Source organism: Agelaius phoeniceus, chromosome W (genome assembly GCF_051311805.1).
Source record: "Agelaius phoeniceus isolate bAgePho1 chromosome W, bAgePho1.hap1, whole genome shotgun sequence".
Classification (NCBI taxonomy): Eukaryota; Metazoa; Chordata; class Aves; order Passeriformes; family Icteridae; genus Agelaius; species Agelaius phoeniceus.
This window is the reverse complement of record NC_135301.1, coordinates 1,508,694-1,533,953: the sequence shown is the minus strand read 5'-3', so window position 1 is coordinate 1,533,953 and position 25,260 is coordinate 1,508,694. Positions and strand designations below refer to the sequence as shown.

At 48.7% G+C, this 25,260-nt stretch overlaps 1 protein-coding gene and 2 long non-coding RNA genes across 3 annotated transcripts; all 3 read left to right on the top strand.

Moving 5' to 3' along the window:
• The first annotated feature begins 6,003 nt into the window (after window positions 1-6,003).
• On the top strand, window positions 6,004-11,474 carry LOC143691889 (uncharacterized). Its single transcript, XM_077193208.1, has 4 exons — window positions 6,004-6,874; window positions 7,377-7,441; window positions 8,062-8,125; window positions 8,765-11,474. The coding sequence occupies exons 1-4, from the start codon at window positions 6,473-6,475 to the stop codon at window positions 8,879-8,881; spliced, it is 648 nt and encodes a 215-aa protein (XP_077049323.1). The 5' UTR covers window positions 6,004-6,472; the 3' UTR covers window positions 8,882-11,474.
• Window positions 11,475-18,139: 6,665 nt separating this feature from the next.
• LOC143696591 (uncharacterized) lies at window positions 18,140-21,174 on the top strand. Its single transcript, XR_013185987.1, has 3 exons — window positions 18,140-18,250; window positions 19,147-19,344; window positions 20,921-21,174. It is a non-coding gene; the product is annotated as an uncharacterized LOC143696591 (long non-coding RNA).
• A 1,844-nt stretch (window positions 21,175-23,018) lies between these two features.
• LOC143696621 (uncharacterized) lies at window positions 23,019-24,798 on the top strand. Its single transcript, XR_013186011.1, has 3 exons — window positions 23,019-23,547; window positions 24,049-24,113; window positions 24,734-24,798. It is a non-coding gene; the product is annotated as an uncharacterized LOC143696621 (long non-coding RNA).
• Window positions 24,799-25,260: the final 462 nt, after the last annotated feature.

Here is a 25,260-nt window from a genome sequence, read left to right as displayed (position 1 = left end):
GGGGCACGTAGTCACAGTCAGGTAGAAGAGTTATAAAAACTTTACTGTTCATCTGTCTTTTATGGGATTTTGGGTAGAAAACTTATTGGTCCAGCGTGGAGACAAGTCCTAGCTGTCAGATAGCCACTCGTTGACCGCTTCCTGTCGTCTCACAGGTCCCCGAGGCTACCGATTTCCCCAGAACCTACCAACTGACGTCAAGGAGCGCAGCCAGAAGATGTGTGGCAGCACGTTCTTCAGCGTCTCGAGTAAGGGCCACAGCGAGTGTGTAAGTGGGAAGAGCGTGTGAGCATGTGTGAGAGCATGTGTCTGTCTGCGTCTGCTCGTCTCTGCGTGTGTCAGCGCATGCCGACTGGATTACTGGATTTAACCTTGTGTGTGTGACTTGTGCTTTTCAAGTTTTTCAACTCATTTTCAAATTTAGAATAAAAAATCCCCAGCTGGGTTTCCCCCCCCCCCGTCTGTTTTTTTTTTCTCGGTCCCGGTCGGTCTGTGAGGTGACGTTCATCACCAGAGTTTGGGCGCGGACTGTCCAGGGACCGGGGTTTTTGTCAGGCAGGAAGATTTTTTTGAGGCTCCCGGGAACCACGTTCCCGAGGACCAATGATTGCTGGGGTGTAATTTAGCAGTTGTGATGAGAGGGATGGTGACTTCGTGTGTCATCTGAAGGGGGTGTTAATTGTAGATGAGTGTTGTTTTTTGCGTGCTTTTGTTGTTTTGGGTTTCCTGTAACAATAAATCCACATGTAAAGAAAATAGAAAAAGGTTATCATCTTGTGTTAATATGTGTGTTGTGTTGTATTGCTCTGTATTGCAGGGTGAGCACAGGGTGAACTCTCTCCTCCTTGCTGTGACACCTGGGCTGGCAGGGATGACACAGTGACCTCGGCCGGCCGATGCTGCCTGTGCCATCACCTGGCACTGACGTGTTTGATGAAAATCCTTTTGCTGGGATTTTTCTCCTGAGAAGCCTCAGAACAGAAATGGAACCAATAACGATCTGCTGGCTGTGGAGTGTGGGCTGGAGATGGTTTAGCAACAGGGGCATCTTGGATTGGTCTCCTGTGCAGTGTCTACTTGATGACCAATCATGGTCCAGCTGCGTCGGGGCTGTGAGCAGTCCCAGGTTTTTATTCTTCATTCCTTTCCAGCTTTCTGATGTCTCCTTGCTCTTTTAGTATAGTTCTACTATCTCATTTTCTTTTAATATAATAGAGATCATAAAATAATATTTCAGCCTTCTGAGAGGTGGAGTCAAGATTCTCGTCTCTTCCCTCGTCCTGGGGACCCTCAAACACCGCCACAATCAGCGGCCGAGCGGGTTTGTGCGAGCCTCCCAGTAACCCTCGGCCGGTCCCGAGTCGGCAGACACCGGGGGGCAGCCCTGACACGGCCGAGAGCGGGGAGACACTGTCTGTGCCCCGAGGGTGCTGAGGGCACCTGGGCTGGGGGGAGACAGTCTCTGTGTGTGCCCCGAGGGAACTGAGGGCACCTGGGCTGGGGGGAGACACTCTCTGTCTGTGCCCCGAGGGTGCTGAGGGCACCTGGGCTGGCAGGGAGACACTCTCTGTGCCCCGAGGGTGCTGAGGGCACCTGGGCTGGGCCCCTGTGCAGCACAAGAGACACCAGAGACAGCGGTAGATGATAAAGGGCCGACTCTTAGCAGGGGTTAATCCAAGGTTTTATTAGGAGTCCCAAAGGAGCTCCTGCACCTCAGGGGCCTCCTGCCAAGCCCCAGGGAGATGTGCCAAGGTTACGTTTAAAGGGAGGTGGAAACCCAAAGTAGATAACATTTTACCAACCATTAAGTGACCCTAAGGGATGGATGCTGGGCCATAGACATTTAGGACAGCGTATGGGGCAAGGCTCGGGGGGCTGACCCCTGGCCTCTGGCTGATCACTGGACGACTTGGACCGAAACTTCTGCATGGAGGGGATGGGAGGCTGAGTGATTGACAGAGAGCCAGGGTCGGGGTTTGGGGATGATCTCATCCCGGGAGAGGGATAACACAGGGAGAAGGAGGGGGGTACAGTTTGGGATAAACCATTTGGGAAAAATATGGGGATACAAAACAAAATGACTTCAAAGTATTATAAAGTATAAAAATGCACTACAGCAGGTTTGGGCAGCACCAAATGAAATGTAATAAAATGCTTTAAAAATAGAAAAATTAAAAATAAAAATTAAATAAAAGTAAAAAAACAAAATTAATTTAAAATAAATGAAAAACAAAACAAAAACTGTAAAGTGCTGTAAGAGTTCCATAAAAGGTAGTGCCGTAATGCAAGACCCTCAAACACCACCACAATCACCAGCTTGAGTTGGTCTGGGCAGCACTGAATAAAAAAAAAAATAAAAACCTTTAAAAATAGAAAAATTAAAAATAAAAAATAAATAAAAAATAAAATTAGAAAAATAAAATAAAAGCTTTAAAAATAGAAAAATAAAAAATAAAATTAAAAAATAAAATTAAGGCTCTAAAAATAAAAAAATTAAAAATAAAAATTAAATAAAAAATAAAAAATAAATGCTTTAAAAATAAAAAAGTTTAAACTTAAAAAAATAAAAATCTTTAGAAATAGAAAAATTAAAAATAGTAAGTAAATTTAAAAAATAAAATATAAAAACGTTAAATATAGAAAAATTAAAAATAATAAGTAAATAAAAAATAAAATTAAAAACTAAAATAAAAATGCTTTAAAAATAGAAAAATTTAAAATAAAAATTAAATAAAAGTAAAAAAACAAAATTAATTTAAAATAAATGGAAAACAAAATAAAAACTGTGAAGTGCTGTAAGAGTTCCATAAAAGGTAGTGCCGTAATGCAAGACCCTCAAACACCACCACAATCACCAGCTTGAGTTGGTCTGGGCAGCACTACATAAAAAAAAAAATAAAAACTTTAAAAATAGAAAAAAATATAAATTTAATCAAAAATAAAATAAAAAAATAAAATAAATTCCTTATAAATATAAAAATTAAAAATAAAAATTAAATTAAAAATATAACTAGAAAAATAAAATAAGTGTTTTAAAAATTGAAAAATAAAATTAAAAAATAAAATTAAAGCCCTAAAAATAGAAAAACTTTTAAAGAATTAAATTAAAAAAAAAAGCTTTAGAAATAGAAAAAATTAAAATTAAATAAAAAATAAAATTAAAAAAAAAAAGCTTTAGAAATAGAAAAATGAAAAATAATAAGTAAATAAAAAATAGAATTAGAAAAATAAAAGCTTGAAAAATTAAAAATAAACATTAAGTAAAAAAAAAAATTAAAAAAAAATAAAAATAGATTAAAAACAAAATAAAAACCGTAAAGTGCTGTAAAGTACCATAAAAGTTCCATAAAGGGTAATGCCATAAAGCGCGACTGTCGCAAAAGGTGACGTAAAGCGCGACTGTCGCAAAAGGTGCCGTAAAGAGCGACTGTCGCAAAAGATGCCGTAAAGCGCGACTGTCGTAAAACAGCCGTAAAGCGCGACTGTCGCAAAAGATGCCGTAAAGCGCGACTGTCGTAAAACAGCCGTAAATCCCGACTGTCGCAAAAGGTGCCGTAAAGCGCGACTGTCGCAAAAGGTGCCGTAAAGAGCGACTGTCGTAAAACAGCCGTAAAGCGCGGCTGTCGCAAAAGGTGCCGTAAAGCGCGACTGTCGTAAAAGGTGCCGTAAAGAGCGACTGTCGTAAAACAGCCGTAAAGCGCGGCTGTCGCAAAAGGTGCCGTAAAGCGCGACTGTCGCAAAAGGTGCCGCAAAGCGCGACTGTCGTAAAACTGCCGCAAAGCGCGGCTGTCGCAAAAGGTGCCGCAAAGCGCGACTGTCGCAAAAGGTGCCGTAAAGCGCGACTGTCGCAAAAGGTGCCGTAAAGCGCGACTGTCGTAAAACAGCCGTAAAGCGCGACTGTCGCAAAAGGTGCCGTAAAGCGCGACTGTGGTAAAGCTGCCGCAAAGCGCGACTGTCGTAAAACTGCCGTAAAGCGCGACTGTCGTAAAAGGTGCCGTAAAGCGCGACTGTCGCAAAAGGTGCCGTAAAGCGCGACTGTCGCAAAAGGTGCCGTAAAGCGCGACTGCCGTAAAATTGTGCCGTACAGGCTGGCGGCGCCCTGGCCGACACGGGGTGCCGTACAAGATGGCAACGGCCGCCCGAGTGGGCGTGTCCTGGTCGGGGCGCCGTGTCGACGGGCTGACGTCATTAGGCGGCACTCTGCCTGCAGTGCGCCCATGCAGACGGCAGGGGGCGCTGTGCCTGTAGTGCGCCAAAGCAAACGGCAGGGGGCGCTCTGCCTGCAGTGCGACAAAGCAGACGGCAGGGGGCGCTCTGCCTGCAGTGCGACAAAGCAGACGGCAGGGGGCGCTGTGCCTGCAGTGCGCCAAAGCAGACGGCAGGGGGCGATGTATAAATAGAGTATAAAGTATAATCTATATAGAAGAAGAAATAAAAGCTCTATGTTACCTGCAGCTGTAGAAAATTTCAGGCTCCCATGGAGGAAATAGTTTTCCTAAAATCATTGCCGTTTTGGGGTTTTTTGCACTCCCCAGTCGCCTGAACGTTTCTACTGCTGCTTTTTTTTATTCTAAAGCTAGAATGGAAAGCCAAGATTAGAAATACAGCGAAAGAAAGAGAGAAAGAATTAAAGAAAGAGAGAGAGACAGAGAGACAGAGACAGAAAGAAAGAGAGACAGAAAGAAAGAGAGAGACAGAAAGAGAGCGAAAGAAAGAGAGAGAGAGAGAGAAAGAAAGAGAGAAATAGAGACAGAAAGAAAGAAAGAAAGAGAGACAGAAAGAAAAGGAAAAAGGAAAGGAAGAAAGAAAGAAAGAGAGAGAGAAAGAAATAAAGAGAGACAGAAAGAGAGCAAGAGAAAGAAATAGAGAAAGAAATAGAGAGAGAAAGAAAGAAAGAGAGAGAGAGACAGGAAGAGAAAGAGAGAGAGAAAGAAATAGAGAAAGAAATAGAGAAAGAAAGAAAGAAAGAAAGAGAGAGACAGGAAGAGAAAGAGAGAGAGAAAGAGAGAGAGAAAGAAAGAAAGAAAGAAAGAAAGAAAGAAAGAAAGAAAGAAAGAAAGAAAGAAAGAAAGAAAGAAAGAAAGAAAGAAAGAAAGAAAGAAAGAAAGAAAGAAAGAAAGAAAGAAAGAGAAAGAAAGAAAGAGAGAGAGAGAGAGAGAAAGAAATAGAGAAAGACAGAAAGAAAGAAAGAAAGAAAGAGAGAGACAGGAAGAGAGCAAGAGAAAGAAAGAAAGAGACAGAGAGAGAGACAGAAAGAGAGACAGAGAGAAAGAAAGAAAGAGAGAGAGAGACAGAGAGAGAGACAGAGAGAGAGACAGAAAGAGAGACAGAGAGAAAGAAAGAAAGAGAGAGAGAGACAGAAAGAGAGACAGAGAGAAAGAAAGAAAGAGAGAGAGAAAGAGAGAAAGAGAGAAAGAAAGAAAGAAAGAAAGAAAGAAAGAAAGAAAGAAAGAGAGACAGAGAGAGAGAGACAGAGAGAAAGAAAGAAAGAGAGAAAGAAAGAAAGAGAGACAGAGAGAGAGAGACAGAAAGAGAGACAGAGAGAAAGAAAGAAAGAAAGAGAGACAGAAAGAAAGAGAGACAGACGGAAAGAGAGACAGAAAGAGAGACAGAGAGACAAAGAGAGACAGAAAGAGAGACAGAGAGAAAGAAAGAGAGAGAGAAAGAAAGAGAGACAAAGAGAGAGACAGAGAGAGAGACAGAGAGAGAGACAGAGAGAGATAGAGAGAAAGAAAGAGAGACAGAGAGAAAGAGAGACAGAGAGAAAGAAAGAAAGAGAGAGAGAAAGAAATAGAGAAAGACAGACAGAAAGAAAGAAAGAGAGAGACAGGAAGAGAGCGAGAGAAAGAAAGAAATAGAGAAAGACAGAAAGAAAGAGCGAAAGAAAGAAAAGGAAACAGGAAAGGAAGAAAAAAAAAAGGAGGAAGAGAAAGGAAGAAAAAAAATGAAAAAGGAAAAGGGTGAGAGTGAAAAAGAAAGAGCGAAAGTGGAAAAGGGGGTGAAAAACAGAGTGAAAAAAAGAGTTGGAGTGGAAAAGAAAGGACATTCGGGAGGGGCGGTGCTGCCTAAGGTGCTTCCGCGCCCAGGAGCGAAGGAGCCGTTTGATCCCCTGGCGGGAGCGCAGCTCCCGGTGGCGGAGAACGGAGCGGTGGCTGTCAGTCCGAGACTACAACTCCCGGCAGGCCCTGCGGCCGTAAAGCGCGGCGTCTGACGCAACGGCCGACGCGCCGTAGGAGTGGCTGGCGGGCCGAGGCGGCCGCGTGCCGGGGGAGCGGGCTGGGCGCGGGGAGCTCCCGGCGCCTGTGCCGCGCGGGACGGAGCCGCGGCAGCGACGCTGGAGGGGCGAAGCCTCCGTCCTGCCGCCCGCACGGAGCCGAGCGGCGCGGAAGGGGCGTCCGCCCGGCGCCTCGGCCTCGCTCAGCGGTCCCGGTGGCGGGGGCTCAGCTCGGGCGGGGCGCGCTGCCGCCCGCCGATGGCGGAGCGCCAGGCGGTGCTTTGCTGCCGCGGGCCGGGAGCTGCAGGAGCCGCCCCGGGCGAGCGGCGCCGGGCGCTGCCGCGGTCACTGTGCGGCGGCTGCCCTCGGGCTGGCGGAGGCGCGGGAGCCGCCGAGCTGCAGCGTCTCCCTCGGGCCGCTGCCGCTGCTGCGGGCGGGGGCGGACGAGCGGCTGCGGAGGCGGCTCCGCGGCGGGCTCAGCCTTGCGAGCAGAGAGCGCTCGACATCGCTGGCATGACACGGCTGCTGAGTGCCTCAGTGCTCGTGGCTCTTCCTTCCACGCAAACGGATGGAGCGGCATCGCTGAGCAGTAAAACACAGCGATGGCGCGGAGAATGGCGAGCGCAAGGAGCGCCGGGCAGGATCCTTCTGATGGCACAGGTGCGATCGGCAAACTCAGCCCCTTGTGCCCCTACCCTCCCGACCCCCAGGGGAAATGCTCTCCAGCCTCGAGCTGCTGAGAGACAAAACGTGTGATTTGACACTAGGGTCCGGAAAAGGTTTCCGTTTAGATTAGCAAATGCCTCCATTGTTCTCGGTTACATCCTAGGATCGGTTTTAGGCAGTGACTTTCTACCGCTTGTCGGATTTTCTTGTGCAATGGTAAGAAAATAGGCAGGTCTGATACTGGTTTCGCTTTTTTTCTACTTCATGTTCCATGAGCTGCTTTTATCCAAGCAATTGGTTTAAAGTTCTACTGTAGGCGTTTATGGTTCACTTTTTTTTTTTTTTTTTTTTTTTCCCTCTAAATCGGCAGTAAATATAGCTGAGTAAAATTACCTTGGTTTTCTTCCTTCTTAAATGTTTTTATTGATAATCCTATTTGAATATGCAGAACACGTGGGTATGTCCTGTAATATATCCTAGCTTTTCTTGTTTACAGGGTACTCAGAAAATATTTTTCCCTTCGAGTCCCACTGAAACATTCTCCGTGCAATCTCCGTTAAGGTCTGTGTTTGCAAATAAGCCACCATCAGCTGAGATATTTGCCTGTGTACCTTTTCCTGTCATTCAGAGCTTGCGTTCTGTGGTTTTTATGATAAACCTATCAAACTTGCGAAACCGTTTTGCAAGTCTTAACCGTTGAAGGCAGCAAGAAGTGGTTTTAAAGCCTGTTCTTGAGCAGACAAAGGGAAAAAGTGTGAATTTGCTGCTGAACTTGTCCTTTTTCATTTGACGTGCCTTGAATTATTTAGGAAGAGAGAGCACTAGAAAAAAGAGAGAAATAGAATTGGTTCTTGAGCCCTCCTAAAATGCTCCCCGTGATTCCGTGTGGAGCCAAAGTGAAGGGTGATGGAACAGAGCCCCTGTGCTTTAGAAGGAAATCAATTTCAACCTGATCTCCACCCTGAGTCTCCCTAATTTCTGTTTTTAAAATGCAAACTCAGTTTAGGAAGTGTTGGGAGTTAGTATTTTGGGGAAGAAATGGCAGTTGCACAAACCGTTCCATTTCCCAGAGGCTCTGGGAAGGATTCATTTTGTAAGCGCTGTAACTGCCATCGGTTGGGGGTTCGGGGTTGGAATGTGCACTTGCCCTCCTATAAAGCACTCGTTCATTTGCATTTCAGTGCCAGGAGTCTGGAGAAACTGGAGAAGAGCCCAAGAGACATTTTTCATCCTGAGATACAAAAGGTAGGAAGTGACTTTTTTTGGTTTGGTTCTTTTTCTTTATGATTTCCTGGAAATAGAAGTAATTAAGTATAGATACCAATGGTTTGTTTCTTCCAGTAGCTAATAAGAATAAGAATAATAATCTAATACTACTTAAACTGTCTCTTTATCCATTGATCTTGCCATTTCAAATCCAAACTTCTAAACACCAATAAAACCATCATCCTTGTAGAATCTTTAATAGGAGGGGGCTAAAGATGCTGTTTTTGTTGACAGGATTTATTGGTTCTTGAAGGGCAAGAGGTGAGTACAAGCCTGACTACTTCTTGCTCACAGACCCGTCCGGTGAATACGGCTTTGTATTTTGATGGGCTTTTGATGACTTCTAAATCAATTGCTCGTTACAGTAAAAAGAAGTCATGTTTTTTTGAACCTGACAGCAAAAATAACTTGAAGCACCAACTTAATAATAATTGATCACCCATCTAAGTTAATGATTTTATGCTATACTATCAAAGTTTAAAGGTAAATCATTATGTATTAGGAGATGGTATAAAATGTATGTTCTAACGTGTAGGATGTAGGCAAAGATTAGAGGAAACAAATTTTTATGTCTTCTGTTTGACTGTTTACCAAATAATATTTGGTTTTATTTTCCAGGGATCGGTGAATTTTAAATTTGGAGTCCTCTATGCTAAGGATGGTCAGCTTACAGGTGATGAAATGTTCAGTCATGGTGAGGTTTTCACCTTCTCCTTAATTGTTTTGCTCATCTGAAAAAAAAAAAAAAAAGGCAAGTTAAAAAAAAAAAAGGTATGTTTATTATTTGTTACCCTGTTCTGATCGTTTCCTCAGTATTTGCTGGAGCTCTGCTTACCCAAGCTTTGGGTAAAACAAGCTTTGGGTTCCTTCTGTCCCACTGGGTGTTGCCCAGTTTGGTTGCATCTGGTGAAATTCACCCTGAGCCCTTACAGAACCAGCTCAAACCAGGTGAGAGCCATTCGCAGCTCTCTCAGGACACCCGGAGGAGGATGGGTGACGTTTCTGAGCATCTGGCAAGTGCACTTCTATCAAAACTCGGCCTGTGCAATTTCTGGGGAAAACCCTTCTGTATCCTGAAGGGTTCCTCAAACTCTGTTGAGGATCCGGTTAGCAGTTGCTCACCTGGATGGTTCCAGCTCCTCAAGCTAACACTTGTACTCTTGCCATGTAGTTTAGATCTATTGTAGTTTTGTTATTTTGCAAGATTTTACGTCTTTGGACAATAACGTGCATTTCACTCTTTGGAACCTCTGGGATCATTCCTTGGTGCAGCACCACCTAATGGGACACTTGGCTGCTGTGCTGAAGGGCTTGGTTACTGGAATTGTAAATCCCGGAGAGTTTGTAAGTCTTCTGTCCCCAGGGAGGTGTCACGCTTTGTTCACCGTTGCTCTGTTTGTCAGGTGCTGCTTCTCGTCGGAAGTATTAACTTCAAACTGCCCTGTTCTTTTTTGAACTTTTTTTCCTGGTTCTCTCCGTAGGGCAGGGAAGGACTCTCGTATCCCGGTCGTCAGACTCAGCGCTGCCCGAGAAGATACAGAGACTGTAAAAATCATAAGGAGCAACTAGGACTGCAGAGGAAACAAACTGGAGAGAACAAAAGGTGATATTGTTCTCCTTAGCCTGGATTAGAAACATCCACTGCGCTTTGATGCCGGTGGCTGCCAGGGGCTCGTTAGGTCTCTTGAGGCAGGTGTAGGTGTTCACTTGTAGGTTCTATTTTTTGGCAAAGGACCACGAGAGAAGTTTATTTATAGATCCAAATAAACATTCATCTTATCTGAACATAACCTGTCATCCCCTTTCTGACATTAAGGACTCCTGTATAAATACTTGGGGGGGTTTTCTTTGTCATTTCTGAATGGTTCCATTTTGCCGGCTACTTGAACAAATCTGAGGGGGTTTAATTGCATACTGCTTCCTTGAAATTCTGTTGGTCTCTGCTTGGAACCCTTCTTGTACTGCTTAATGAAAGACTTCTGATGGTGTTTTCTTGCCTGTTTGTGTTTAAGGTCGTGCTCTGATGCATTTACAGAAGCCATGGCAGGAGAGAGTCAGCTGCTGGAGAAGAGGAGACAGTATTATCCCTGTGCAGCACAGAACTGTGCTACTGCTGTGTCATCAGCTGTGTCTGCACTGAAAGTAGCCACCTTCACTTGTAGGTAGCTCCTTGGTGCTTTAGGACACGCTGAGGGATTTATTCCTTTTGGGATCCACGATGAGAATTCCCAAGAGAGGTAGTAGTAATAAGGTCTGAGATTGGAAAAAAGCCTGTGTCCTTGGAATGTTGTTGTTGTTGTCAAAAGTTAATTTTTCCTTCTTTCTTAGCCAGTAGTCAGCTTTTTGCTTTATTTTTGTGGTATCAGTATTTGATTGTTTAAAAAATTGCTTCAGAAGAACTGCAGTGGCTGGCCACCAGGACCTTGTTCCGATTTGCCTATTTGCTTGTAGCTAAAACGTTTCCATATTGTTTATCATTCTATTGAAGAAACTGCTGCCCAGTCAACTAAGAACTGAACATCTCTATGTCTAGGACATGGGGAGAGGATTTAGGTCATGTCTTTGTTTCCAGAAAAAAGTTCCAGTGTAGTTTCTAACTAGAGGAAAAGGGGGGGGTGAAGACTCGGGGCTCTGATGCCACTGGGGGCACCCCGAGGTGCCCAGGAGAGGGAGCCCCACTGCGGTGCAGGAGCAGGTATGTTCTCACGTACTAGAGAGCAAATTATAAATAGAAATATGAAAATTATAAATATAAAAATATTTTTAAGTCGTTAAAAAAAGCGGGTTTTTTTACTTGTCAATAGGCAAGGTTTTGATGATAAAAATTATAAATACAAACAATATAAAGGTAGAAATCTAAGTCTAGAAATATAAATACATACAGAAAGTTTAAAACTAGAAGAAAAAATCAGTTGCAGCAGTAGATGCAATACATAATATTAAATAGATGTCTAGAATTTTATAGATATTATAGATAATTATTAATAGATTGCATCAAAAGAAACTATAAATATAAATGTGAATATAATTATACAAAGTATGAAAATATTTCGATATCGTTTAAAAGAAGGTGTTTTCTTGTATTTATTTGGTTAGAGATGGGGTTTTTCTTTGGATTAATAGAAGTATTCTAGAAATATAAATCTAACTGTAGAGAGATCCAATCGATAGAGGAGGATATTTCTAAAACCACAACCGAACGCCGCCGCCTTCGGGGGAATCGCACGAGCTCGGCCGAAGCAAAGGCGAGAGCGGCCGACCCTGACGGCCTCGAGCGAACCGAGGCGAGGCTTCCGAGGCTGCCTGAAGCGAAGCGAGCCGAGCTCAGGCGAAGCGAGCCTGCTGCTCTCGTGCGCGCTGCTTAGCGCCAGTGCGCTCCCAGCCTAATGAGCTCCTGCCCGAGCCCGCGCTCCCGGTCGTGTCCGCGCCGTGGCCGGGCCGCCCGCGGGACGCGGCAGCGGGAGAGCCCCGAGCCGGGCGAGCTGAACGGGAGGCGGCGGCGCTTGCCCGCCCGCCGTCGGGGAGCCGAGGCGAGGCGAGCGGAGCCGAGGCGCGCCGAAGGCACAGAGCGGCTGGGAGTTGGGCCGAAGCGAGGCGAGCTCGGCCGAAGAGGCGAATGCAGGCGCCAAGAGCCGAGTTGAGGCGCCAAGAGCCGACCGGAGCCGAGCGTCTCCGGAGCGAGCCGAGCTCCGCCGAGCGCCGCAGCATCCCGGGCAGGGCGAGGCGCCGGGCCGGGCTCGGGGTGCAGCCGGGGCTCTGGGAGGCTTCCCCGCCTGTCCCTCTCTCTAGCCCTCCTTCCTTCTCCCCGTCTTCGCCTTCTCTCGCTCCCTTTCCCCCATTCCCTCTCCCCCCGCAAAGCCGGCTCCTTCCTGTCCTGTCCCTAGCCCGCTACTCCCTTCTGTTCCCCCTGTCTCCTTCCTGTGCCCAGCCTCCGTGTACCCTCGTCCCGGGCTTTCCCTTCCCGTGCCGCTTTCCTGCACAGCCCGAGCTCCCTCGCCGCCCTTTGTCGTGCCCTGCTCTCGCTCCTCTCTTCCCGTGCCCCCTTTCCTTCTTTGCCCCGCAGCCGCGGGGCTCGGGCTGCCGGAGAATAAAGCCCCGAGGGCCGGAGCCCGGCGCCCCTGGGCCCTTGCGGGAGTCCCCGCGCGGGGCCGGAGGCTCTCGGCGGATCCCCCCGTGCCGCTCAAGCAGCGCGGCCGACAGCGCCGGAGCTGCGGCTTTGCCGGCATCGCGCTGAGAGCGGCCCCCGCTCCGTGCCGGGCCGTCCCCGCCGTCTGTGCCGCTCCCTCTCTCGCTGCCCCTGGCCCGTGACAGCGAGGCTGGGCAGGAACCTCAAGCCTTCTGGGGGCTGCCCCCCCTTTCCTGTTGCAGCAGAATCCCTTGCTGGGGCCATGCACGTGTGGGAAGGGCTTGGGGGAAGCGCTGCGCTGCTGTCCGGGGCAGTCGGATTCGTTCGGAGCCTTCTTTGGGGGTCAGGGAAAGGGGGGGTGAAGACTCGGGGCTCTGATGCCGTTGGGGGCAGCCCAAGGTGCCCAGGAGAGGGAGCCCCACGGCGGTGCAGGAGCAGGTGGGGGGCGGGCGAGGGGCGGGGGTCACGCTGGGTGCCGTCCCCCAGAGGGACCCAAAGCTGCCACCAAATGCACAGGGAGGGGTGAGTGGGTGTAGGATGCTAAAACCTGGCAAGGCATTCGGTTTTCTAGGTATTGCTAAAGAATAGGAATTGGTCTCTAAACTCAGCTCGGGAGAAACCCTCTCTATGCACTCATTTGTTTACAGGAATGTAGAAGGTTCCGACTGGAGATGCGTAGTAGTTCTGAAGATATTGCCGTGAGGTTTTGATCTAGGAACGGACCGAGCTGTGCCCTGGAACCCTCAGAACAGCTGCAGGGGCTGAAGGCGATAGAAAGGGCTCTCTGGCACCTTTTGCCTCCGTTCTCTGCCAGCGCCCAAAGCGTGTCGCAGTCCCGGAAGAGGCGCTTGTCATCCCGAGAGCCAAAAGGAAGACGTGTCAAATCCCAGCTCTGCCTTGTGTTTCGTGTGGGTTTTTTACTTCGTATTGATGTCATTCCAGAGAGCAAGGAAAGAAGAAATGTGACCGGCTCCCACTATTACTGTGTGAAGGCTTTCTTGAAAGGCTGCTGTATTTCTATTGTCTTTTTCCACTCCAAGCTTGACTTTTGCCCTCGTTTTTCGAGCTCTGCTGCATTGGGTGTCCCAAGGAGGGCGGGGTTCCTCAGCAGGGCTCTTAGGAGGCGGCGCTGATTCTGCTTTTTCTGAAGGCGTCTCAAAGCGTGCTACCAGAATGACAGTTTTGTGCACTGGAAAGCTTTCCCTCAGTGCCATCAGCGCACGTCCGTGTCTGAATTGTGGAAGCAGACGGACTAAGAAAAGCCAGCACCCGGAGCAGATTTCTGTTGGCTCTGTGTCTGTGAGAAGCGGGCTGTGTGCTGGACGGGGAGAGGCGCTGTTGGAGAGTGGCATCAGCGCCAGGTGTGAGCTGTGAGGATGATGGGGGGCTCGGAGCAGCCCCAGGTGTGAGCTGTGAGGATGATGAGGGGCCGGCTCCTGCCGGGGGGGCGAGGCTGTTTTAGGGGGAGGCTTCGCCTCAGCTGCCTTTTGCATGGAGCTGCTGAGTAGAGGGGTTCATGGGGGGGCTCCCGGGGCTGTCTCATGGAAGGACTGCGAGAGCTTCTGGCAGCGTCTGGGCGAACACCTGGATACGCGCTTGGATCCGCGGAGCATCGCTTCAAGGAGGTGCCGAGGGACGAATCTTTGTGCCGGGAAGCAGCAGCCGAACGGGTGAGCGCGTGTGGATTTGGAGCGGGGACTTTGGTCCTTTCCCTTTTCAATTGGATCTTGGCAGTCCCCCCTCCCCGCTTCCCCAGGAACAAAAAGGGAGCTTGTGAAGACAAAAGAAATGAAGGAGAGGCAAGCAGCTACTCTCCTAATATTGTCTGTGTTTGAACTGGGGGGGATCCGCTTTCGCTTGCGGTTCCAAGGATGTCGGTTGAAGGAAAAGCTGCCTTTTCCCGGCTGTTAGGGGTATCCCAGGGGTGACAGGGAATCCCTGCGTTCCATTTGAACGGGAATGGGCAAAGTATTGTTGTCATTGGATGGCTTTGATTTGAAGGTAACCAGCCCATTTTCATCATCCTAAGGTTTAAATGGAGGGGACAGCGCTGGTGTCCCTCCTTTGCAAGGGTTTGAATGGAGGTCAAAATCCCCCTTTGCACATGGCTTGCAGGATTTCATTGGAGGAAAGCCCCTTCTTTTCTGCGCTCCTAGGGGATGAATTTGAAGGGGAGAAGCCATTTCTTTGCCCTTGTTGAAGCGAGGTGAGCGCCGCCCGCGGCGTCAGTTTCGGGGTTGAGTTGCGGGAAGCCGCAGCTCTGGCGGCGTTTGCAGGGCTGCAGTCGGGCTGTGCCGCTGCATTTGAGGGCGCTTCTTGTGGCCGCGGCCCGGGCCGGAGCGTTGCCGCTCGGGAGCGCTGCCGGCCCGGGCCGGGCGGGTGCCGAGGCGCACGGGGGAATTTGGCGCGGCAGCGGCGGAGCCGCTTTGCCGGTGCGAGGCGCCGTGCGGAGCCGAGGGCAGCTGGCGCCGGGCCGGCCAAGGGCGGCAGAGGCGGCGCGGGCGCTGCTGCGCCGGCCCGGCCGGTGCCGGCCGCTCTGTCCGCTCCGGGCGCGGGGCTCGGGCGCCGCCGGGGCCCCCCGGGCAGGGGGAGCGGGCGGGGGCGGGGGGGTCTCCGGGGCGGCGCCGCCCCTGCGCGCCGGAGCAGCCGCCGGAGGAGCCGCTTTGCCGCCGGGAGCCGCGCTCCGTCCGGGGCCGGCAGCGCGGGGTTGGGCTGCCGCAAGTTCTTGGGTGTCGTGGTTCGGAGGTGGCTTTGTAGGGATCCATCGCACGGGTTTGTTCTGGTCGCAGTGGGTGTGCGCTAAGGGCTATGGCGTTCTTCCTGACCGGTACGGTTCTCGGTTCTTCGGGTGGTGACGATAAAGGTTTGGTTTGAACTGAGTTCTGTAGTCGGATATTTTTTTTTGCCGGGCTATTCTGTTTTTAAAGGCGTGCAATGGTTTCTACGGGTCGTTGCGTGAAGCAGCGGCTCGGATTTTAATTCTGTCGCCGTGGCTTTTATTAGCGTGGGCGTGTAGCGTTTGTTTCGGTGGGTTCGAGGTGGCGTCGTGTCGTTAATAGCAGCGGGGTTTTTAAAATCTCTCTAATTGCGTTTGTGTTTCTCGTCTTCCAGGGCTTTTATTTCTTTGGTTTGTTTGATTGTAGTGTATGTTTTATTGTTACGGATCATTTGGGAGATCTTGTGAATGGTTACGTTTCTCTTTCGGCTTTGTGTTTATTTCTGGGTGGTATTTTTATTTTGATCGAATGAGGTTCTATGCGTTTATTCTTCAGTTGGGAATAATTTTTTTGACGTAAATTGAAGTTGCTTTGGTTTGGGGGACTTTTGTTTTACAAATGTATTTTCTTTTTTTTTTTTCTTTTTTCTTTTTTTTTCGTTTCTTGTTGTCCTTTGACGTATTTGGTGGTTATTGATCAGTTTTATTTTTGGGAACGTGGGTATTTATATGGTGGGTCTTTTTAAGTAGGGGTTTTTTGGTTTTTTTTTTGGGTAGTTATTTTCTTATTTTGTAGTGGTTGAGATTTTTTGGTTTTTTTCTATTTCGTTCATTAGTTCGCTTTCTAAAGTTCTTTTGACAGAGTATTGCTTATTCTTTGAGTTAGTGTAGATGTAGAATTTTGGTTAGTTTTTAAAATAACGTTCAGGGTCAGTGGCACTGATTGGAGTTGAGCGAGTTGGTTTGGGTTTTTTTAGAGGTTTTTGTGATTTGCTGCGTGGGTTTCTCCAGGGTTTTCTTTTCGTTTGGTTCCATTTTTCTGATGTGATGAGAAGTGTTAGTGAAAAGAGTGTTGTGTGTTTTTTTCGCTGGCAGTTGTTTGGCTGGTGGAGGTATCTTGATGGTTTTGGAAGACATTGGTGGGAATTCGATGCTGTTTGTTTTGTCATTGCATTTAGGAATTGGATTTTAAATGTAAAATTCTAAGGATAGCTATCTTTAAACAAAACGAGTAGATGTGTAGAAATGGGAATAAACTTTTATTTTGATCTAAAATGTAACAGGTAACTTAAGTCATGATATATTCCAATAAGATATTGTATTTTTCAAAGAGCATTGTGTATGTTGATAGATATATCAATAGAGAGGCTAAATATAAACACAGCTCAAAGGAAATTTTAAATCTAGAAATGTGTTGCGAATCTATGCAGATATATAGATCAAATTATTAAAGGATTGTAAATGTAAAGTGACATAAATCCATACAACACGTAATACAAGTGATACCGTATACATCTTATGATGGTATATTATAGGAAACAGCTATAAATCTAGTACGTCGCTATGATATAATATCTAAAACATTATAGATATGGTAACTGTAAATACAACAACATTATTAAAAGTAGTTTAAAAGAAAGGATGGTTTTGTTTTTTACTTGGCAAAAGCAGGGGTTTTATTATAAAAACTACAAATACAAATGATAGAAAGGTAGAAATCTACTTGTAAAAAGATCTTATGAATACATCAAGATGGATATAAAAATTGAAACTATTAGAAAAAATAAGTTGTAGCAGTAGATTTGGTACATGATAAAAATAATGATTTATCTCTATGATGTGAATAATAGATATGTGATATGTAATGATGAATGGAATGCATCAGTATAAACGGTGACTATAAAAGTGAATCTAATTATGCAAGCTCTAAATATAAAACTATTTCAATAGAGTTGAAAAGAAGGGTTTTTTGGTATTTGTTTGGTTAGAGATGGGATTTTTTTTGGAAGAATAAAAGTATGATAGAAATCTAAATGGAAGTCGAGAAATATACAATCAATAGATAATGATATTGCTAAAACCACAAAGTATGAATAAATACAGATAATAGGAATAGGCATAATAGATGGTATAAACGACGTAACACATCACTGTCCGGTATAAATATGGGTGTGAATAGAACTAGGAAAACTAGAACTATCAAATTTATTTCAAGAAGGCATGAAAGAAAGGGGGCTTATTTGGTTCTTGTTGGGTAAGAGGCAGGTTTTTGGCATTTATTTTTAGAGGAGTTTTTGGGGGGGATGGCCCCTGTTCTTTTTTGCCGCCTTGGCCGCCCGCAGCCCCTCGGCGCGCGGCGCCCCCGGCTGGGGTGGGCGGCAGTGCTGCCGCCTTGTGGGCAGAGCGCGGTACTGCAGCCCGCCGCCGCCAGGCAGCCCTCTTGGGCGTGGCGCGTGGCGGAGTTTGGTTGACCTTCTGAAAATGGCGGCGAAAAGGGCGGGAAAGCGGAGGGCCCCCGGCGGTGTGTCTATGCGGACTGCCTGCACAGGACACCGACGCTGGCGCGGCCCCGGCGGGATTTTCTCTTGTGTTTCAGGTGTACCCGACACGGGCTGTGGGGTCAGCGGCGCCGCGGGCGGGTGTATTTTGGCGTGTTTCTGACTGGCATGTGAGTAACCGCCTCTCTCGGCCGAGGGGGTCCTCTCTCGGCCGCCATGTTGGGAGTGGCGCGTCGCCAATGTCGCGGGGTTTTTTTTTTTTTTTGACCTTCTCAAAATGGCGGCCAAAAGGGCGGGGATATCGCGGACCCGGGAGTCTGCCGCCCTTTGGCCAGAGCGCGGTACTGCAGCCCCCCGAGCCAGCGCCCTGCCCCTCGCCGCTGGCTGCCGGGGGCGGGGCAAGGACGCGGCTGCCGAGCGAGGCAAGGGCGGGGCGGGAGCGAGCGGCGGGCGGGGCGGGCTCGGTAAATGGCCGGGAGGGGTGAAAGACGTTCAGGAGTGCAAAAGGGACACGATGGCTGAGAAGAATGGCCGGGGGGGGGGGGCGGCCCGGCGGGGCGGCTTTCGGCGGGCGGCGGAGGCGCGGTCGCAGCGCTCCGCGGGCCGGGGGCAGCGAGCGGGGGCGGGCGAACGCCGTCGGAACGGGGCTGCACCCCCCCCCGAGCCCGCGCACGCGCCTCTCCAGGCGGCGGAAGCGACGGCGGGCCGGAAAATCCCGGCGGGGCGGCGGCGCTGCCCGCCCTTTCTGCCGCCAGCTTTGCAAGGTAAGACCGCCCGCCCCGTCCCGCCCCGCCCCGCCGCCCTCCGGTGTCTGTAAACAGACAGACTCCCTCTGGCCTCCCACTTCTCCGTGCTGGAGAGTGGGAGAAAGGTCCGTGCTGCTTGCCGTGTCCTCGGTGGGCAGAGAGCTCTGACCTTGCCTTGCATGGGCTGCTGAGGATTGGATCCTTGGGGATGTGCTTGGATGCATTTAGTGACCTTTACAGATTTCTTTCCCCGCTTTTTTCAGTTCACAGAATCATGGAAGAATTCAGGTTGCAAGGGGCTCTAAAGATCACCTCATTCCAAGGCTGCTGCCGCCGTGGGCAGGGACGTGCTTCCATAGAGCAGCTTGCTCAGAGCCTCATCGCAGAGCACCGAGGGGCCTTGAGCACTTGCAGCGATGGGGCAGCCCCAGGACCTCTGAGCAACCTGTGCCAGCCAGGTGCCAGAGGAGGAAGGAAGCCCTTCCCACCTGGAGCAGAGGCTGCGTAGCCTTGTGTCACCGAGCGTGTGAGACAGAAACGCCCTTCCTTTCTGGAGGGGTAACAACACTCAAAGCTCTTTCTCGGGACAAGCCGAGCAATGGAAGGCCAAAGGAGCCTTCAGTTCTTCCAGCAGCTTTGGGAACAACTTGAAGGAGGAGCAGAGCTGGCCTGGTGCCTGCCGGCTCTGCAGGCAGTGGGCATGGCGAAGCTGCAGCTGCATCTGTCTTCTTGGCTGAGGCTTTATAAATGAGGCGCTTTTCTGTAGTTCCTTTTCAGGCATGACGTGCAAGTTGCCCCTAGAAGTCCAAAGGCAGCTGTTTTCTTAGCAGAAGGAAGTCAGGAGGAGGCAAAGCCAGCAGCTAAGTCTGGATAAAAAACTTGGCTAACCTCTTTTCCCCCCCTCCTCCAAACAGGCAATTGTGAAGCACTCAGCAGAGATCTGCCCGGGAGGAAAAGCAGAGCCAATCTCTGAGAAGAAGGGACGTGCGAGCTCTGGCGAGGACGGCTGCTCCCCCTGGCCTTGGTGTGGGACCTCCTGAGCTGCCATTCCTGTGGTGGGAGTGTTTCTCCTCTCCTCCAGCCAAGCCAGAGACCGCCTAGGGAAGGAGCAGGTAAGGTTGAAGTACCGAGGTCTCCCAGGTAAGAAGTGACACGGCAAAAGGAAATGGCCTCAACTTGCAGCAGGGAAAGCTTAGATTGGATTGGAGGGAAAATTTTTTCACTGAAAGGGTGCTCAGGCATAGGAGCCCAGGGAAGTCCCCATGCCTGGAGACATGTCAAGGATGTCAAGATGTGGTGTTTAGGGACCTGATTTGGGGGGGCAGCAGCTGGGCTCGATGTCCTTAGAAGGCTTTTCCAACCGCAAGGATCCTATGGTTCTGGAAAGCCTTGACCCCTCTGGCTCTAGCACAGCACCTGGATGCTGACAAAATGAGGCTGGTCCTAGAGCCTGGAGGTCCCTGTGCCACAGGGAGAGGACAAGCCGGTGTCACCTGCAGGGAGGGTCTCGTCCCCAGAGAGCAGCCAGTGACTGCGTCCCTGCCCGGGGCTCTGGGTGCGCCCTCGGGGGGCGGGGGACGACACCTGCCCTCGGGTGTCCCTCTGGGCACCTGGGAAGGGAACCAGGTCCATCCGTGCGGCAGCTGCAGGGCTTGCAGGCTTTGGGGCTTTGCAGCTGTGTGCCTTGTCACAAGGTGGCAGGGACGTGACACTGCCTGGCAACACTGCTGGCCTCGGATCCTTGCTGCTCTCATCCTTATCCCATATGGATTTAGCAGCAATCTTCTGTCTTTGCTTTCAAACTGTCCTTGGGAGAGTTCCAAGAGAGGGTCATTAGTTATTTCAAAGCCTACATCTTTTACCTCTTGGCACTGAAGAGAAAAGACACAAACCTGCTTTGCATCCTTCTGCCGGGAAGTCATTGTGACACACAGGGAAGGGAGGAAGGGGCTGGCCGGGGTCAGCCTCTGCTGAGCCTCAGCTCTGGCTGCTCCTGCTCACAGGGTAAAGCCAAAAGCTGTCGTGATCAAAAACGCAGGCCGCCCTTCTGACCTGAGTCACAGGGGCCGTTTCTTCTGAATGAATCAAGGTGGGAAATCATTCTTGGAGCTTCAGAAGAAAAAAAACCCCAAAACCCTAGGTACGTTTGTAAGAGTGTGTATGTACGGACATTTCCTTTGATGAAGAAGAAAATCTCAGAAATATCATGTCACGTCTGGCTTCCTAGAGAAGATCCTGAACTCTGGGCTTCTGAAAGCAAATGGCTGTGCATTTATAGGAGCGTTTCCCTTCTTTTTATGTGCCTCCCCCAGTCATCTTCTACCCTTGCCCACGGCAAGGAGAGTGCGGTGATTTGGCTGCTCCGCTCTGCCGAGGTTGTTGCAGGCTGTGTAGCAGGGAGTGAGGCCTTTTGTGGCTGCTCATCAGACATTTTCCTACAGCCTTCTCCCTGCAATGGTAAAATGAGACTTGTGTTAGCGAGCAGTCAAGTAGAGCAGGTAACATTAGAAAAGAATTGTTTCTGAGCTGCTGTTCACTAGCACGTGTTTCCCCTTTCCGGCAGAGCGCGCATCATTGCGGGCTTGGGATCGATTGAAATGCGCTAAGGAAACCAGCTCTGGGGAGGGAGGGAGGGAGGGAGGGAAATGCTCTCTTAACATGTGCCAATTCTTCTGTCAAACTCATCAGGGCAGGACAGCGTTCAGACTGAAAGTGTAAGAAGATGTGGAGGGAGACAGAGAATCTGACAGGAGCACCGGACTCACAAGTGCACGAATTTTGCTTTTGGCTTGGATTCAAACGCAGAAGTTGTAAGGAGTTTGGGAAGGAGAAGGGACATTTCAGAAGGAGAAGAAGAAAAAGAAGTTGTTGTTGTTGTTACAGCCCTGGCAAAATCTTTGGTTCTAGCTAATAAAGGAAGCTAGTTGAAATAAAAAAAAAGAAAAAAACGTGGTTTTTTTTTTTCCTTCGCTGTTGTATTCGTTGGTGGTTCGTTATATGGTGTGTTGTTTTATTTCTTGGTCTTATTACCTCTGTGTAAATAGTTTTTTTGAGTGAAGCTAACTTTCTGGACGGGTTGGTTTGGATTTGAGGTAGGATAAATTTCAAGAGGTTTCTTTCCTAGACTTCTGATAGGTATTCCTGGGATTTTGGTTTTGTTTACTGTGTGTATCAACAGAGAGATTTGGTAGGGCCAGCTGGGCTGGCGTGGCCGGGGCGGGGCGCCGTGTCGACGAGGTGACGTCATTCGGCGGCACTCTGCCTGCAGTTCGCCCATGCAGACGGCAGGGGGCGCTGTGCCCGCAGTGCGCCCATGAAGACGGCAGGGGGCGCTGTATAAATAGAGTATAAAGTATAAACTATCTAAAAGAAGAAATAAAAGCTCTATGTCACCTGCAGCTGTAGAAAATTTCAGGCTCCCATGGAGGAAATAGTTTTCCTAAAATCATTACCGTTTTGGGGTTTTTTGCACTCCCCGGTAGCCTGAACGTTTCGACTGCTGCTTTTTTATCCTAAAGCCAGAATGGAAATCCCAGAGTAGAAATACAGGGAAAGAAAGAGAGAAAGAAAGAAAGAAAGAAAGAGAGACAGAGAGAGAGACAGAAAGAGAGACAGAGAGAAAGAAAGAAAGAGAGAGAGAGAAAGAAAGGGAGACAGAGAGAGAGACAGAAAGAGAGAGAGAGAAAGAAAGAAAGAAAGAAAGAAAGAAAGAAAGAAAGAAAGAAAGAAAGAAAGGAAGAGAGACAGAGAGAAAGAAAGAAAGAGAGAAAGAAAGAGAGACAGAGAGAGACAGAAAGAGAGACAGAGAGAAAGAAAGAAAGAGAGACAGAGAGAGAGAGACAGAGAGAAAGAAAGAGAGACAGAGAGAGACAGAAAGAGAGACAGAGAGAAAGAAAGAAAGAGAGACAGAGAGAGAGAGACAGAGAGAAAGAAAGAAAGAGAGAAAGAAAGAGAGACAGAGAGAAAGAAAGAAAGAGAGAAAGAAAGAGAGACAGAGAGAGAGACAGAAAGAAAGAGAGTGAGAGAAAGAGAGAAAGAGAGAAAGAAAGAGAGACAGACGGAAAGAGAGACAGAAAGAGAGACAGAGAGACAGAAAGAGAGACAGAGAGAAAGAAAGAGAGAGAGAAAGAAAGAGAGACAGAGAGAGATAGAGAGAAAGAAAGAGAGACAGAGAGAAAGAAAGAAAGAGAGACAGAGAGAAAGAAAGAAAGAGAGACAGAGAAATAGAGAAAGACAGACAGAAAGAAAGAAAGAGAGAGACAGGAAGAGAGCGAGAGAAAGAAAGAAATAGAGAAAGACAGAAAGAAAGAGCGAAAGAAAGAAAAGGAAACAGGAAAGGAAGAAAAAAAAAAGGAGGAAGAGAAAGGAAGAAAAAAAATGAAAAAGGAAAAGGGTGAGAGTGAAAAAGAAAGAGCGAAAGTGGAAAAGGGGGTGAAAAACAGAGTGAAGAAAAGAAAAAAGAGTTGGAGTGGAAAAGAAAGGACATTCGGGAGGGGCGGTGCTGCCTAAGGTGCTTCCGCGCCCAGGAGCGAAGGAGCCGTTTGATCCCCTGGCGGGAGCGCAGCTCCCGGTGGCGGAGAACGGAGCGGTGGCTGTCAGTCCGAGACTACAACTCCCGGCAGGCCCTGCGGCCGTAAAGCGCGGCGTCTGACGCAACGGCCGACGCGCCATATGAATGGCTGGCGGGCCGAGGCGGCCGCGTGCCGGGGGAGCGGGCTGGGCGCGGGGAGCTCCCGGCGCCTGTGCCGCGCGGGACGGAGCCGCGGCAGCAACGCTGGAGGGGCGAAGCCTCCGTCCGGCCGCCCGCACGGAGCCGAGCGGCGCGGAAGGGGCGTCCGCCCGGCGCCTCGGCCTCGCTCAGCGGTCCCGGTGGCGGGGGCTCAGCTCGGGCGGGGCGCGCTGCCGCCCGCCGATGGCGGAGCGCCAGGCGGTGCTTTGCTGCCGCGGGCCGGGAGCTGCAGGAGCCGCCCCGGGCGAGCGGCGCCGGGCGCTGCCGCGGTCACTGTGCGGCGGCTGCCCTCGGGCTGGCGGAGGCGCGGGAGCCGCCGAGCTGCAGCCGTCTCCCTCGGGCCGCTGCCGCTGCTGCGGGCGGGGGCGGACGAGCGGCTGCGGAGGCGGCTCCGCGGCGGGCTCAGCCTTGCGAGCAGAGAGCGCTCGACATCGCTGGCATGACACGGCTGCTGAGTGCCTCAGTGCTCGTGGCTCTTCCTTCCACGCAAACGGATGGAGCGGCATCGCTGAGCAGTAAAACACAGCGATGGCCCGGAGAATGGCGAGCGCAAGGAGCGCCGGGCAGGATCCTTCTGATGGCACAGGTGCGATCGGCAAACTCAGCCCCTTGTGCCCCTGCCCTCCCGACCCCCAGGGGAAATGCTCTCCAGCCTCGAGCTGCTGAGAGACAAAACGTGTGATTTGACACTAGGGTCCGGAAAAGGTTTCCGTTTAGATTAGCAAATGCCTCAATTGTTCTCGGTTACATCCTAGGATCGGTTTTAGGCAGTGACTTTCTACCGCTTGTCGGATTTTCTTGTGCAATGGTAAGAAAATAGGCAGGTCTGATACTGGTTTCGCTTTTTTTCTACTTCATGTTCCATGAGCTGCTTTTATCCAAGCAATTGGTTTAAAGTTCTACTGTAGGCGTTTATGGTTCACTTTTTTTTTTTTTTTTTTTTTTCCCTCTAAATCGGCAGTAAATATAGCTGAGTAAAATTACCTTGGTTTTCTTCCTTCTTAAATGTTTTTATTGATAATCCTATTTGAATATGCAGAACACGTGGGTATGTCCTGTAATATAGCCTAGCTTTTCTTGTTTACAGGGTACTCAGAAAATATTTTTCCCTTCGAGTCCCACTGAAACATTCTCCGTGCAATCTCCGTTAAGGTCTGTGTTTGCAAATAAGCCACCATCAGCTGAGATATTTGCCTGTGTACCTTTTCCTGTCATTCAGAGCTTGCGTTCTGTGGTTTTTATGATAAACCTATCAAACTTGCGAAACCGTTTTGCAAGTCTTAACCGTTGAAGGCAGCAAGAAGTGGTTTTAAAGCCTGTTCTTGAGCAGACAAAGGGAAAAAGTGTGAATTTGATGCTGAACTTGTCCTTTTTCATTTGACTTGCCTTGAATTATTTAGGAAGAGAGAGAACTAGAAAAAAGAGAGAAATAGAATTGGTTCTTGAGCCCTCCTAAAATGCTCCCCGTGATTCCGTGTGGAGCCAAAGTGAAGGGTGATGGAACAGAGCCCCTGTGCTTTAGAAGGAAATCAATTTCAACCTGATCTCCACCCTGAGTCTCCCTAATTTCTGTTTTTAAAATGCAAACTCAGTTTAGGAAGTGTTGGGAGTTAGTATTTTGGGGAAGAAATGGCAGTTGCACAAACCGTTCCATTTCCCAGAGGCTCTGGGAAGGATTCATTTTGTAAGCGCTGTAACTGCCATCGGTTGGGGGTTCGGGGTTGGAATGTGCACTTGCCCTCCTATAAAGCACTCGTTCATTTGCATTTCAGTGCCAGGAGTCTGGAGAAACTGGAGAAGAGCCCAAGAGACATTTTTCATCCTGAGATACAAAAGGTAGGAAGTGACTTTTTTTGGTTTGGTTCTTTTTCTTTATGATTTCCTGGAAATAGAAGTAATTAAGTATAGATACCAATGGTTTGTTTCTTCCAGTAGCTAATAATAATAATAATAATAATAATCTAATACTACTTAAACTGTCTCTTTATCCATTGAACTGGCCATTTCAAATCCAAACTTCTAAACACCAATAAAACCATCATCCTTGTAGAATCTTTAATAGGAGGGGGCTAAAGATGCTGTTTTTGTTGACAGGATTTATTGGTTCTTGAAGGGCAAGAGGTGAGTACAAGCCTGACTACTTCTTGCTCACAGACCCGTCCGGTGAATACAGCTTTGTATTTTGATGGGCTTTTGATGACTTCTAAATCAATTGCTCGTTACAGTAAAAATAAGTCCTGTTTTTTTGAACATGACAGCAAAAATAACTTGAAGCACCAACTAAATAATAATAGATCAC